The sequence below is a fragment of the Sinohyriopsis cumingii genome, chromosome 9 (genome assembly GCF_028554795.1).
Source record: "Sinohyriopsis cumingii isolate HCF-2022 chromosome 9, ASM2855479v2, whole genome shotgun sequence".
Classification (NCBI taxonomy): domain Eukaryota; kingdom Metazoa; phylum Mollusca; class Bivalvia; order Unionida; family Unionidae; genus Sinohyriopsis; species Sinohyriopsis cumingii.
Window position 1 is genome coordinate 99,835,167 of NC_142969.1, and position 16,889 is coordinate 99,852,055.

The window sequence follows — 16,889 nt, forward strand, 5'->3', positions numbered from 1 at the left end:
TTATTCAAGGTGTATGACTTTCTACAGTAGAATGTAATGGGGAGAGTTATGATAGGTGAATGACTTTCTACAGTAGAGTGTAATGGGCCGAATTAAAATGATAAGTTTATTATTTTCTGCAGGAGAGTGTAATGGTATTAGTTAAAATGGTAGGTTTTTAAAATGAAAAGAGAAAGTTATAGATATGGGATTCTTTTGATTTCTAACTTTTCTTCCGTTAATCTAATCTCATTAAAAAAAACATGAAGAATCTATTATTTTTTTTAAAATAGTACGACTCTCAGTACGAGAAACGCCACTTGGAATATAGAAATGTCCGTGATTGAATGGTTGGTTCTATTTTTTAAAGCCAGAGTAAACTGGACATGCTCTTCTCCGTCAGTTTTGCCGTTAAACTGCATAGTAAAAAAATACAACTAAATTCAGTGTTTTGTAAATACGGTGTCTCCTGGTAAAGTATCCACAAGTATTTGCTTTAAAGATTGATCATTTTACGTTCAGGCGTTCCCTGTGCTTTGTTCATCACGTTTTACTAATTATTTAATTTTTGAGTGGTGCACTTTCTCATGTCTGTGTTTATTTCATTATCACCTCCCGCACACCTGGAACTACCTGCATCAGATAGTTAGACTGACTGGTAGATTTTCCACAGGTAGAAAATAATTTATTGATAAGTGTTACAAACGGCTATCAAGAGCACTTCACAATTACGTGACAAAATAAGAGAAATTCGGATGGAATGGTATGTTCTATCGGTGAGTACGGGGATGACAAATTTCTAGCAGATATGCTCTTTAACACCCTCTGTGATAACTTTTGCTGACAAGTTTAACAAATAACCCCAATACCTGTCAGCCTTTTTAAGACCAGTATTGGCTCAACAGGTCTTGCAGATAGCAAAAATGTTGGTTCTTTTGAATGTATTAGATTGAGGTTAGGCAATGCGAGCGAACACCTGCGAGGTACAGGTAGTTCTGTTTGTTAGTTATTTGATTTGGCCTGGTGTCATTTACAGCCACAAATAAGTAAATCAAAATATGAATAGCACTCTCCATTTGAAATTCGAAACAAGTACCTCCAGAAATTGATAGATCAAGATTTAATGCCTTATATTAAGAGCTCTATCAAACTGCAGGTAAAGGGTTTGTTTGCAGTACAGGTGCGAAATCCGGACTTCACTAGGATATTTCGAATATACTTTAAACTTATTTCGTATAACAAATAGGGAAAATTTTAACGTATATCAGCTTCTATATGTAATACTGTAAAAGAGATAAGTATGATTAACTTGGCAGCAAATATTCTAATCCGCTTCAAAGACCAAAACATGGGACGCGAGGAACTTAACTCGCACAACCTAATTAGTGGAGCCTAGCTTTTGAGCCAGTGTCATACAATAATTAAAACCCATGGTGATTTACCGTTAGGATATCAGCATTTCAAGATAAAGTGCGATTTATATATATATCATAGCATCAGTGTAAATATCATATTGCCGTTTATCATTTAAGACTATGCATAACACTATGATTCGTTCCGTCATAAAAATATATTTCTTTTGAATAAAAATGCGTTTTGTAAACAAATTGGTACATATATTTGGAGGGGGGGTGTATATATATCTTCAAAACTAAAAAAAGTGGAGGATGATAATTTATAAAAGGCTACATACATTTTAACCTGACGTGAAAAATCATGTGGAATATCTCAATGATGCAAGTTGCATAGCTTACTGCCCTGAATAGTTTAAAAAGTGAGAAAAATTTTTAAATTTAATTCTTGTCAAGTTGTCTCACTTCTCACGTGAATTGTGACCAAGTGTCGAGTCTACGAACTGCCAAATGTGATTCGCAATAAGTTTTGAGTCTACAAAACGTACTTGACTCACTTTTCTCTGCAAGTGCAGAGTCTATAGACTACCAAAATGTAATTAGTTCGCTTTTGTCAGCAGGTATAATCTCTTCGGACTGCGAAAATCGGATTGGTTCACTTTTAAATGTGGAGTCTACGGACTGACAAAGTGTGACTGGTTAATTTTTTAATATAGAGTCTACTGGCCGCAAAACTAATTGGTTCGTTTCCAAGTGTATAGTATACGGAGTGCCAAAATGCGATTGGCTAACTTTTAATTGTACAGTCTATGGACTACCAAAACGTGCTTGTCTCACTTTTGAGCACATCTCGTGAGTTGCAGGACTTTTTTTAAACCCCCCCCCCACACACACACAAAAAGACAAGAAACAAACTCGGTCATCCAAAAATATACCTGATATATCTAAGACTATGATACTTACAGTGGGGAAATGACCGCTGGCTGTCCGTGCTTTCATCGAGAAATTCCCTCTGATCTGGTCTGAAAATTAATATACAGACAATTTAATTACATACTATCATATTATAAATTGGTTGTCATTTATTTTGAGCCTATGAGCAAAATGAAGAAATGGCGACAATTACGAAGGTAGAATGCCTTGTCCCTTTTTCCTTCTCTATATATCCTTTTAACCAATGTTGCTACGATACCGTGAATCTCTTCCTAAGAAAGTACATTAAAAAGTAAACACAATTTCAATTCGTTATATATAATTTACACACCGCATGCAAAAAGACTGAATGTGAGTGAAGTCGAGTCCTAGCATTATCTTGTTAGTTATCGGAAGCAGCGGTAGCTTATTAGCTAACGTGAAAGATCATTAGACTTATTATCCAATGGTCTCAGGATCGATACCAATCCTCTCCCTCCACCCACCCCTACCACCGAGGACTGATCAGTGTGTGTGTCGTTGGAAAAAGCACTTTATGTCCATTATTATATCAGCATGCTGTGGACAATAAATGTGTTATAAATGACGATAAAACCAACTCATTTTAAGTTCCAAGTTGTATTCGAAACTCACCTTTCTTTTGCATCCAGAAAAGCCTTAGCAAAAGGGTTATGCTTTATCTTTAGAGCTGTTATCTGAAAATAAACGAAAAAGAACATAAAAATAATTATGCTAATGAGCTAACCCCTGCTTCACTAAAATTCTAAACGGTTCGATCCACAGCGAGACATTGCTTTGTCTGCTGACTGATGTTGGCCGATGCAACAACTTTATGTCATGGCTTGTCGAATGCTCCGCTTAAAGTTCATATCACATTTACAAAAATACAGGAAAGACGTAGACAAATCATAATCGGAGGAACAAACATTGAAAACCTTTTTGGTAAACCATGGCCTGAGTTGACCATGTTAAATCACGGTGAGGGAAAATTATGGTTAAATTTACATAAAGTTTTTGCAATCTGCAAAAGAAACCAAAATGAAACCGATTCTGAAAGAAACTCGCATAGACATAGCCATGATCTGAACAAATAGCTTGAACATTGCCGGTAAATATAAACACGTTCTGAGAGATCACGTCTTGAACATTGCCGGTAAATATAAACACGTTCTGAGAGATCACGTCTTGGTTCAGCTGGCAATGAGGAGAAATGGTGAATTTAAACCAGTTTCATATGAAACACATTTCGTCTCTAAAAAAAATTAAAAGAAAAGAACGATGTTGGTAAATGTACCGTCCAAATGAAACTGACACTGCCATTTAACGGTACTTCCTATTTATTTGATGACTGGACAAAAGAGACTGCTGCTACCCGGATAAAACCGAAATTTAAGGGTACACAAAGTAAGGTGGACTGGAGGCCAATAAGGAGAGTAGACTGAAGGGTTTGAACTAACTGGTACAGCAAGAAAGTCCATAAATAAACCGCGAGTGGCCACGCTTTACTTCAACCGAGAAATAAGTTTAATTCGTGCTGGAAAAAAATATAATTTATTGGATATTCATGTCAATATTTATTCCTGTGGTGTTTATCGCTTATGATTAAAATATGTGCGTCTTTCGCGAAAAAAGAAAAGATCAAACAGGGCTCGATACCGTCGACACGCAAACGCCGTACACCATTATGCTATCATTTCGCTGTGTACACACAAGAGAAGAAACGTTTAAACGTATTTGATAATTGATTTCATTCATACCAACATTTTGGCGACGAAGCCTCTAATTTTCACGCTCTGCATCAAACAAATATTTACTGGTTTAAAATATTAACTAATTAAATTGTAATTAATGTGATTATCAAAAGGAGGAATGTATCCGTTATCGAGAAGCTATATATGAGGACATTAATTGAGACTAATTCACTTCATACATCATAATGCGTTAAATATAAATCATTACAGACTTCGTCTCACATCAAAGCGAATGATTTCGCCCTTCGGAAATTAACTTGCAATAAGTATTTTAAAAAAGCCATAATACTTTTCTTATAAATGAGCAAATTGTAAATTTTACCTTGAAAGAATGGACAAGCGCTTGAAAATTTCGTCCTGCTAAATGCAATTTTATATAAATAGATTCATTAAATTAATCATTGTGTTTTCTGACAAAAAATTTACTAGTTCCTTTTGCCTTGGTAATTTATTTTTAGCAATTATTTTCAAAAGGTGACAAATCCCTTTCTTTTCATAAAATTTGCAGAACTTATTCAATTTACTTAGCTTTTCAACAAACATAACTAACAAAATTTTAGGATGCGTGAAGTGTTTGCAAATATTCGCGTGGTAAATACAATTAGGAAAACTTTTTCGCAAACAAGTATTACACAATGTATTCTGTAATTACATGTAATTGGCGAAAATGTCTGTCACAGATGTACTGAATTTACATCATGTACGAAGTTTCATGACCCGACTTTTGTGATTTATATTTTCTATATTATGGGGGAAACGACCAGTATTCATTTAATTAATAGTGTTACCAATTCAACGGACAAACGCTACAATTGGTGTGTATAAATACCTCCTCGTTCTGATAGGCTGTCACTGCAATAAATTGTGTCTCGGGGAAGCTGAAGCTGCTGATTCGTTTCTTCTGGGCGTTTGACGTTACTTTGACGATATGAAGACGCGGCTCGTACTTATGGAGAGAATTTAGCATGATCTGAAATAAAGATTAAAGCACGAGAATCACACTTCAAGTGAGTCAACTTACGAAGGTAGCATAGAACCGGATAGGTTGGGAGGTAGTAAAGTCGGTAAGTCAGTCTTTGATCCAAAATGATTTATCTGCCGGTAGGAAGAATTCGGTCGGTTGGTTGGTAGGTTGGCTGGTGTTTAGCGGCATATCAACACATTAAAGTTTTTAGAACGCAGAGGCTATTGACTTATCGCCGGATGACACTGAAATCCTCACACGTGCCTATTCCTATTAAGCGAAGACCAATCATTGCTGGCAAGGTCGTGAGCACCACTTGATTTCAAGGCGCTCTGGGAGCGTGTCGGACGTTTGGCCTGATGTCCATGGCCTACGAGACGGCCACTAGAGCATCATATACAACTTCAAATACATTGATTTTATTGGATTTGAGATGTTAATGAGTAGATGTGATTATCTCTTCTCAGGCGATAGATCAATACACAAGTTTCACAATCGCCGATAATCAAAAGTAATGTTCGAGTTATTGCATTATCACACTGATCGAACTCGTTGTGGTGTATACTTCATCTATGTGTGCTAAAGACAAGGATGACTGGTGTAGCCACAAGCATACTTATGTCTGTTATTGGATATTTATGATCCTAGAGAAAGCCTTTAAAATCGAATGAAAATTAAGCATAATAAAAAAGGTCAAGGGCAAATACATTATAATAGTTCTACACTTGATGCCGTCCCTGAGGCCAAACATTCGGAGTAAGTGTGACTTGCTTCACCAAAACAATGAGCAAGTCAGTTAGATTTTACACACAAAAGAATCACTTTCACTCTCCTCACTTCTTTGATTGACGATCGAACAAATTAATAATATGCAATACACATATCCTTAATTTGAGTGAAACCTCACTCTGATAATAAACAAAAATAAATTCCTTATACCAACAATGACTTGCCATGAGGGAGGGGTACACCTTATATATACAACATGTTTATCGACATTTGTTTTATTATTTAAAAAATGAGCGAGAAAAAGGACCCGAAAATGGACCCAATAAACTAAATCGATAATCATTTTAAATTTCATACAATGATATAAAGGTGCAACATGCGATGTACCACCGCCGTCTTTTGCGTCGCATTGCGTGACAACAGTAACTCGTCCCACTCAGCGTCGTTCGTGAAACAAGGTCAAGGAAGATTGTACATAGGGTCTGTCGGAAGCACACACATACAACGCACACAAAAGTCATGCACAGGGGTATGCCATGTTGGTTAACCAGTCTTGGTCTGGGCAAGAAAGCCACCGCGGCTTCCACGTGAAAAGGAAGGTTGGGAAGGAATTTGTCGGTGGGAAAGGGGGAGATAACTAAGTAGAAAGAATTTATTAATACTTTGCAACGGAATTCTTAAACATGTCTCTTGACTGAGTATTCCGGAATTCGAAAATCAGGTGTGCATGTATATTGCAGGAAACAATAATGATGACACCAGGACTAACTTTAAATATTAAAGACTTTGCTGCCTAGAATAATAATCTTGATTAATCATTTATGTGTTTCATCGCAAGTTGAATATTTCACTTGGCTGTACACATATATCGCAGATATGTTGTATAAGCTCAGCATGTTTATTTTATGGTTCGTAAAACTTTTTTTTCGATGCATCGTCGATAAAAAGCATAAGAAGTTTTTGAACCCATTCCATATCTTTGGTGCTTGCTAGAAAAGCACTACAAAATGCATATATAAAAAGGGCGGGGGTGGGCTTTTCTGTAGAAATCCTTTAAATGTGCGACAAGACGCAAATTCTTCTCGGAATTGTACTCTTTACAGGGTAAACTTTATGCTACCTCTGTGATCATGATTTTGTTTTCTTAAGCATGTCGATGCATGCTGCGTGGAAATTTTAGCCATGTTCTTTTTCAATTATTGTATAGGAGTTTAAGTTAAGGGGTAATTGGTTAGGTTCACGAGTTTATGTTCAGGAGTAATTGTTTAAGTCAAGGAAGAAATTATTTTGGCTCAGGAGTTGTTGTCTAGGTTACTGAATAGTTGTAGTACTTAAAAGTTTTGCGAAAGAATGTTAAAGATGATTACGACGGTAGATAAGATAGTTACGTACTTTGTTTTGTGTCGGCAACGAAATATTTTTGCAGTCTTATTAGGACTGAATTTTGTATATAAATAATTGATACATATAATACTACATGCTAGATATACACCTATAAAGCCATTATATTTAAAATACGCGAAACACATATAAGATTGCACTTTTCCTTCGAGGTTTCCAACTTCATACATTTGTATAATTTCTGCCTTTTAGAATATAATACAGATAATTAAATATCAGTTAAATTCATGATAGCCAAAAAGTATAACATTCAATAGTTGCGATTAATGCAACAATCAATTTGAAGAAATTTATTTTACTAAATTTAAAATATAATAATAATTTGGAATACGTTACTAAAACATTATTCTTTATTACTTAAATAATCTTTTTTTTCCAAATTAAATCTAAACATAAAGTTGGTAGCGAATTCGTCTTTTCCAATAATACGTACCAAATACAAATGAACATAAATTCTTTGAAACAATTAAATATTCCATTATAATATAAAATAGAAAGAACTCGCACAAATATTGCAAAAATATGAAAATTTCAAATATTAAAAAGTGCATTGTCTTTAAGGAAGCTTACGAACACGGACGATTCTTACCTGTAAAGAAAGACAGCTGTTCTGACTCGATGAGCGAATTAATTATGCGTAAGCCTGCTCTCTATTTATACGCAGTGCTTTTGTCCGCTCTTTTCGAATCAGAACAAGACTTTCGTCCCTTCCCACGGGAAACGCGTAAATCATCTAGTTTATTTATCCATTATGAATTTAGTAATTTGCCTGTTCAGCAGCCTCCCACTAAATCTAAAATGCTGACCTTTGGATGCAAAGGAATTTGCCTGTTTAGCAGCCACCTACCAAATCTAAATTGCTGACCTTTGGATGCAAAATAAATGTATTTTATGGGTTTTTGCACTTGCACGTAAAGCGCAATCATTTTTTTAAAAGTATACAGCTGTAGTACAGAAATCAATAAAATTAACCTCAATATATTTTAGTGGAAAATTACTTTCAATATAATTTAAATAAAAATTACTTTTAAAAACGATTTAAGAGTGTAGAAAAAGAAGTAGATATAAAAAATGACAATGATAATAAGATTACATATATGCAGGAGTATGCATGTTAGACAGGAATACAGAAATAAATGAACTAAATGGAGAATGAAGTTTTGTGTGGAGCTCTTAAATATAAGATAACGCTTCCTACAGCATAACTGACACAGAGAAATGGATGGGAAATGGGGGGTGGGGGGTGAGAATAGCAGACATTGTGTATGTGGAGAACAGGTTTCAAACAGGGTATACGGCATTCGTAAACAGGGTATACGGCAATGGCAATCAAATATTATCATAAACGGTTGCAACTTCGTGCTTTCAAAATAAACGGTTGCACCTTCGTGCTTTTACTATAAACGTAACACCAACAGCCCTAAACCTTTCAGACATAATATGGTAGAATGACTAAACTGGTGAAATGTTTTTCAATTTGAGGTATATAAGGATGACCACAAGGATCAGCCCCCTCCCCTTTATTTTGATCTGAAAAAGAAATCACTGTGGAAATATAGAAATCTAAATTAAATAAACAAGGTAACGACCATTTTCATTACTTTTTGTTCAGTAAGTCATCCCTTCCGCTTCAAAATATGTCCAATATCAGTGACATTTTTAACGGAAAATTAAGCGACACAAGTACTCCAAGCATTAGGATAGTGTAACAATGTTTATTATATGTTCATTTTCCCCCGTTAACTTTACATTGTCAGAATCGTGCAGTATTACCCGATACTGAACCCGCGCGCCAATACACATAGCATTCACGTGCATAAAAGAACTACTTTCTATTGTAAACAAACAATGGACGCAGACGCCAGCACTTTTGATTTGTAAACAAATCATGTACACTCGAGTAAGAGGCGCTTTACGTTGTGGTTGTTTAAATTTGTTTCTGAATGAACTAAAACAGATGTTTCGTGGACTGCCACATACCAACTGATTTGGCACATTCCGCGTTGATACAATGTTTCGAATTTAGGCTAGCTACAGCATACAACAGACGCAAGAAAAGTTCCTTACAAATAACATACAAGTGACAAGTCATATACTGCCTTCTTTAGCTGGTGATAAGAATGGCAACAAAAAAACATATACTGAAACAATTTCCACAAAATGTACTTAGTTCTGCAAATCCGAATTACATGAGCCATGTCATAGGTTCTCAATCTTGATTACACATTTCGAAATTGTACTGTAATTTCGATGATAAGTACAATTACATCCTCCTTACTGCACTCAAAATGAAATAAAATTCCATAGCGTCATTTTGATAATTGCAATTGAAAGATTTCATACTTTTCCCACATTATGATTTCAAACATTCAATGACAGAAACAGAAACACATTTATAGATGTCAACACGCTTCTCCCTAGCTTCTTCAATCCCACGTATTTCATGTGGAATTGTCAAAAACAAATCCAGTCCATAATCACGAAATTTCGTAGAATCGAAAAAAATACCAAAATCTATTCATTCCAGATCAAATGGAAAAGTCGTTGCAATGCACATTCATTCACAATATGACTCCAAATTTCAATTTTAACTAGACGCGCCATTTTCTTTCGAAAGTTATGTCGAGCGTGCGACTAAGTTCAAATTTATCTGGACGGAGTTATGTGCGCAGTAATAATGTTGTTGTTGTGTAATGATGAAATATGCGCTTGTGTATTTAGTGTGGAATACGGCATACATTCATTTACGTTGTTTCTTGTAGTGTATTTTGTTTATATAATTAAGCCTTAGGTAGAATTTAAAAAATGAGCATATAATAAAAAGGTCACTGCATTTGTATGGGAAAATATGAACTCGTTTTGTCGGATGGATATACTGCACTCCCAAGGTCGTGCAGTATTCCATCCAAAAACACTCGTTCATATTTTCATATTTTCCCATACAAATGCAGTAACCTATAAATATTTCCACAGTGAACAAAATCCAGACTCCTGCGTTATTTGTATATTTTTCACGAAATATGAAGAAAAATCCATATAATTCAGAAAAAATACCTTTATTCTATCAGTTGTCATTTTTCCTGACATGCAGGGAATAACTGTAATGTAGAGCACTCAGAAAATTTGGACAAATATTGATTTTTTTATTTTTTATTTTATACAAACGTAGCTTTATTCTGTCGCCATATGCTCCTATTTACGACTGCTCCGGTGGCCTAGTGGTTAGAGCGTCCGCCTGGGATGCGCGAGGTCGTGGGTTCGATCCCCGGCCGAGTCATATCAAAGACTTACAAAAATGGTACTAACAGCTGCCTCACTTGGCGTTCAGCATTAAGAAGTTAGTGTTAGAACTGGTCGGCCTGGTGTCAAGATAATGTGACTGGGTGGGACATCATGCTACATGTCTGCGGCATGATGCCCCTGCGCTAGACATCACTATAAACTGCAACATTCCAGACACCGTAGCGACATGGCTAAAAAATTGTTAAAGCTATGTTAAAAATCAAAATCACATCCTATTTACGACGAACTCGATGGCCACAACATTTCTAAAAAGGACGTGATACAAGACTGACCAGGGGCCCCGAGTAGCCTAAAGCGCTCTCCGTTACGGCTCACCTCGGTCTGCGTGGGTTGGAGACTGATTTGGCCAATGTGGGTATGTGAGAAAGCTTGCCAGTAGCTTCTCGTGGGTGGTTCTTTCAGGAGTTTTCCCTGGTTCTTCCTCCACCATTAATACTGGCCGCCATGTATAGCATATCTTGTGCTGACAAATGGCGTTAAACCCTACAACAACAACAACAACAACAAAACTGACGATGTCATTCGCATGCGACTATTGATTGTAGCACACACGGCATTCAATGAATCAGACGGCATTCTTTTATCTCGAATGTCCGGACTGGAAGAATTAAGCGATTGCAAAATCTAGTATTTATAAAGTAAACTCTTATTTGTAGATCTGTCGGATAGAATAAATGGATTTACACATCAATAAACAACTCTCCTTTCACACAAAGCTGTTGCCCTCATTTCCATCGTAAAATGTCATGAATCAAGTTGTAAAACCTTCGACTGGTTTACTATTAATTACTTTCAAGGATGGTCATCCTAATTTAGCGATGAAAGATCTGTCAGTTTAAGTTTTTATACAGATCTCGTCCTTTACCAAGGCTGTACATGCCTAGTTTAACGAGCGCCAAGAAAATCATTACCTTGCTCAATAAAGAGAATGGCTACAAGCCACGGCAAGCGTTTCTCGTCTCCAATGATTTAATTTATAAATCCGCGTCTCATTCCCTTAAAGTCAATCCTATGCCAATGTTTTGCTCACATAAAACACTGACTAACAAGGATAAAACAATACCGCGATAACTTTGGCAATGTAATGTAACAATTAAAAGAAATTTTGAAGAAAAAATGTGGGACTATCATAGAGTATGTATTGTGCTCGCAAATTCTTTGAAATTTACTTGATATTAGGACTTTTTCAACTTTTATGATATGTTTAGCTCTATTTGTCATTAAAAAGAGGTGGTTCAAGAGCAGCAATATATGTCACATCCCAATAACTCACTTATTATGATGATAACAAATATGTAAGTTAGTCTAGTTCCACTTTATTTGTTAATACTGCGTGTGATAATTATGCCTTCACGATATTTTTCTTTACACGTCTTTATGTACCGAACGTTTCCGAATATTGTGAAAGAAAAAACTACGTAGGTATGTGTGATTATGCACGTACCTGTCTTATTGCTTATTTTAAGATAAGTTTTATTGGTGAAAGCTCTTTTACTCATCCAATATATTTTTTTGTTATAAAACAACAAAAACGGAGAATACGATATTGACTGGGATGTGAAGTTGTAATCAAGCCTGATCGATCAATCACTGCAGAAAAATAATGAGACATCTTCTGGTTTAAATGCTCAGGAAAAAGAAGAAAAAATAATTAATCTGAAATAATTTATAGTTGCCTCAATTTAGATCGTCCCATTCAGGATTGGAAATAAAAGGGAAATTGATGTGTCCGGCCCCGCGCGTCCCCACCCCCTTATAATTTGTATTTTATATCGGTCTCCTCGTATTCAGAACGATGTAAAACCTTACAATTCCCCTCAGACGAAAGACATAGACGTCTAATCAGATTATTATTATTATTATTATTATTAATTTTATTATTATTGATATAAAAAAAATTGTATGGGGATATTAATTTTCGAGAAATTAATAATCCTCCTCATTTCTCATACATTTCGCTATCTGCGCAGTAAACTAGGAACAATTTTGTACAAGCTATATCACTGTCAGTTATACAAAACATAATACAGCGTTGATGTTGTACAATGCTTGTGACTCGGCCTTAAATAACTTGAATAAATTAGAATGATTAAAAAAGGATACATTCCAAAAGCAGTCATAGCACTTTTTGCACAGAACGTCACCAACAAATATGTAGATTAACAATCATAAGTTCTTAAAAGTATCACAATTTTTGGAATTTTTGCTTTGCTTTGACTTCTCAGAAGGTTTCAAAAATACGGGGTCGCGCGTGTCCATCAGCATGGGTGGTAGAATGGTAGGAACACCTGTAGACCAGGATGTACAAGACCATCCATATCAGGAGGGAAACATCCGGCGGACTAACAGATGGGGAAGTAAAGCAGTCAATATGGTGCCGAGATTTCTGGTAGATCAATGAGCGGAAAATTTGGCGTGAAAGTAATATTTAATCCCAAACAAATAACGTTGTCGTCTCCTGAGATCGAAGTTTAGTGAAAATGTTTCTACTGTAGCAAATTTTAGGACTGCCCATTTCAAGGATCATAAACCTGTTATTTCTATTTCCTTTCTTATAAAAATGGTCAAAAATAGATATTCGTTTTGTTTACTCAAAAACAAATACACATGAAGCTGATTATATACTCACATAGTCCTTAGATTCAAATTTATTTAAGATACTCATCAGAATGATAGAAATTCAAATAAAATGCCAAATCAAGATAAAGTCCAAACTAATATCCTTCTGGGCCAGACAAACTACACCTAAAAGGTCTTACTGTTATAACGTCTGCGGTGAACGAATAAAAATAAAGGATAAGAATTATAGATTTAAGATTTCATGGCGCAAAGACAAAAACACAAATTTGTTTGTATTACATAATAGCTGTTGAATACATAATTTTATACTACATCCAATTTGTTAGCATTGGTTCTATCAATCAATCAATCAACCGATATATATATATATATATATATATATATATATATATATATATATATATATATATATATATATATATATATATATATATATATATATATATTTTGTGTGTGTGTGTGTGTGTGTGTGTGTGTACAGTATTCGTAAATCTTACGTATGGAAAAAGAATTATGCATTTACCTGCCCTCCACCATTGAGCTTGTTGGTGAGTTTAACCTTGCTAAACGAGATGGGTTCCTTCATCCAGTGGGCGCCAAAGTTAGGGGAGTCGGGGTGCACGTACACACAGTTAGGCACCGCGGGCTCGGCTTTGCCTCCAGCTACCCAGTCGCCGTTCACGTACTTCCACCGATGGTTATCAACCTGCACGAAATCCAGCAGCAACGTGTACATGGAATTTGGATCAATGCCAGAAATGCTGACCCTGAACACTGGGAACATTCGTCTGGAAAAAAAAATTAGGTACAGGATAAATAACAGCGAAGAAGTACAAGAAGGAGAAGGAAAAGAAGAACAAGACGAATGATGATAGAGAGATTGGTCAAATCCTTAATTACCATCCAGATATAGGCAAAATGGTATACATTTGAAAGTGTGTAATATTTTATTTCAAATACCCAGAATACAAAAAGAATATATAGGGGTTGGGAAACTAGCCGAATCATAAGCGCAGGTGGGGAGTTGGAGTGAAAACGGGGACATTTTCAAACTTTTTTCAGAGGAGATCGAGAATGGGAGGAGTGTAGTGTGTCTTTAGATGAGAAGTTTAGTTATTGTTTCTTTTTACAAGCTATTTGTTCTTCAGTAATTGTTGAATATTTCAAAATATATCAAAAGTGATGGCCAAACAGAGCTTTCTAGTGCCTAAAAGTTGCATTTTATCTAAATCTTTCACATGGCAGAGTCATGGTTAGTGTATCTACCAAAGAGAAACAAAAATAAATCAGACTAAATGACTGAAATAATATCAATCTCAAGTTATAGACATTTACTGGAAGTTTTTATTTAAAAATAACATTCTTATACTGTTATTAGAAAAAATAAAAATGCTTGAAATTATGTTATGAATGCCATGAAATAACTGCCAAATAATAACGGCCTAATGGAATAATTATTCCCTAAGATTATGCTAAATGTATGCATTTATTTCAGTCAGCTGTTAAAAGAAAGAAGTTAACTTCGTTTTATATATAAGCCTTTATCCAAAATAGTTTTTTTATTTTGAATATTTTATTTGTTGATCATAATGATCTCATGGCTGAATTAAAATAAAACTAATCAGAATTTGATGTACGCTGGCCAATTCATAAATTAATCTGAAAAAGCTGTACGCTTGTAAAATTATAAATTATTATGAAATTCTGTACGCTGACAAATTTATAAATTATTCCGAAAAGCTGTACGCTGGCCAGTTTATAAATTAAACCGAAAGTTTTAAGCTGTCCAATTTATAAATTCGTAAAAGCTGTACAATGTGTAAACTAATCAGACAAGCTGTGTGGTGGCCAATCAATAACTTACTGTTATTTTACTACTGGGAATCTATGGTTATTTATTTGTGGAGAAATTAAACACACATTATATAATTCGATATCAAGAAACGTGTGCCATAAAAACAAATTGTAGAAATAATTTATGTACAATGCTAGTTTCTTACCACGGAACCGGTATTTTACTCATTCTTGACAAAGCATTTCCTGCAACAGTTGATGAAAGACCGATTCAAATAAATATGTACTTTCAAATGAATTGTAACTCTATGCATTTCCCGTTATAATAACAGTGTCCTTGCCAATCTTTTATTTTGTAATGCTACAATAACTTGGCTTGTTCTGTTCATGGTGGTGGTAGGGTGGTTTTTCTTTTCTTTAAACCTAATCAAATAAAACTCCTGAGATAAATTTTAGCAACTGTTTGTTCTGGATACCTAATATAAAACAACCCGCACACCATTCCTCATAGTCTAGGTCTACAAAGAGAATGCGAAGCACGAATTATTTTTTACACTATAGATTAGGCAGAAGTTTTGTATAGGGGCCACATAAGGTCCCACACAGGGGCCAAATATCTTAGCTACGACACTAGGCGGCACAACATCAAAAGAAAAGGAAACTTCAAAAGCTTTAAACTTATTTTAACACCTGTGTAACAATGGCGTATGCAGCATGTTAGTACGCGTTTGTGTTAACATTGATCGGTGAGACTTGTACAATATGGACCTCTACAAGTTAGTGGTCCAATATCGTTATTTCAACACTCCCACGTGTTTAGTGAGCGTGGGTACAAGGTTACTTTTTTTTTTCTTGACTCCTCTAAGTAATGCAAACTAGCGATTTTTTGTAATGTTTTACAAACAAGGCACATACAAGAAAAGCGATCCTTGTTTTGAGGGCACCGGTATTATTATAAATAAAATCCTTGATTAGGGGTCATGGGTAACGGATTGAGAAATCCTCTCCAGATAGACGAGTACGGAGATAGATATGCACCAAGATAGGATCGTATGTATGTAGTTCAGTAGATGGAAAACGCTGTTTTGAAATCATCACAGTAAATAAAAGCATAAGAAACGGCTACAATATTTAGGTGTTGGTTTGGTGATGTATGGCAACGCTAAATAAGCTATTTAGTACTGAAGCAATCGGTTAAAAGTGCCTTGCCCTATGACACATCATAGTTTGACCCAGGTTGGTCCGATGGTAGGATTCTAATCCTCACCCTTTCGATCGCTATCGACTAAGCCATCGCGGTTCCCAAATTTTAGGAACCATTATGGATTTGCAAAAATATACTCAAACATGCCAAAATATACCCCAGAACATAGAGATTTTCTCAAACATACCAAATTATACACCAAAATATAACAAATCAACCAAAATACAATCAAAATATCCTTATACCATGTTTGATTGTCCACACAATAAAAACGTTTTTATGTTTAACATATATAAAAAGTCACTTTTTAATGACAAGCACTAGTTCTTCTGATCAATATTACAATTAAATTCCCTTGTACATGAAAGAGTCAAGAACACTTATTTTTAAAACTTCTTGATTTCTGATTTCATGTAGGTTTTACAACTCCAGAAATTGGTCGTAATTTAGCATTTGCACTCATTACTTGCTATCCATGCATCTTTTTTCCGTTAACTATTACAGAGGTTGTAAACCAGCCTATGTTTATTGACAGCTTAGAACGTGTGAATGGATTTAACTTTTGTTGTACAAATTTAGTCCAGATAAGAAGTCAAAATGTTCATCTCTGTACTGGATACCAAGTTAAAACTAGTAAAATAAGTGTCAAAACCCTCGAATTCCAAATTGTAATATTGATAAAAAATCAAATTGGAGCAAAACAAGGGCTCATCTAAATACTTAAGACCACACATACAGAAAGAAATACAGTGTGAACGCTATCTGAAGCTCTGGTCATGAATATGACAGCCATTTCTCTTCAAATTTGATCTCTCTTTTGTTAATGGTCTATGATTATTGGTGTAGGGATCGTTTATTATTTATTATTAGCACCCAAAAAATAATAAATAGGACTTCTG

General features: G+C 35.1%; 1 protein-coding gene across 1 annotated transcript in view; it reads right to left on the minus strand.

Annotated features, from left to right (window-relative positions):
- LOC149792338 (T-box transcription factor T-like) overlaps positions 1–16,889 on the minus strand; it is a 29,871-nt gene that overhangs the window by 11,971 nt on the left and 1,011 nt on the right. The window contains exons 2-5 of the mRNA XM_089969378.1: positions 13,516–13,780; positions 4,845–4,985; positions 2,898–2,959; positions 2,295–2,353 (exon numbers count right to left, since the gene is read on the minus strand). Coding sequence (XP_089825504.1) covers positions 2,295–2,353; positions 2,898–2,959; positions 4,845–4,985; positions 13,516–13,780 — 527 coding nt within the window. The remainder of the gene's footprint in view (positions 1–2,294; positions 2,354–2,897; positions 2,960–4,844; positions 4,986–13,515; positions 13,781–16,889) is intronic.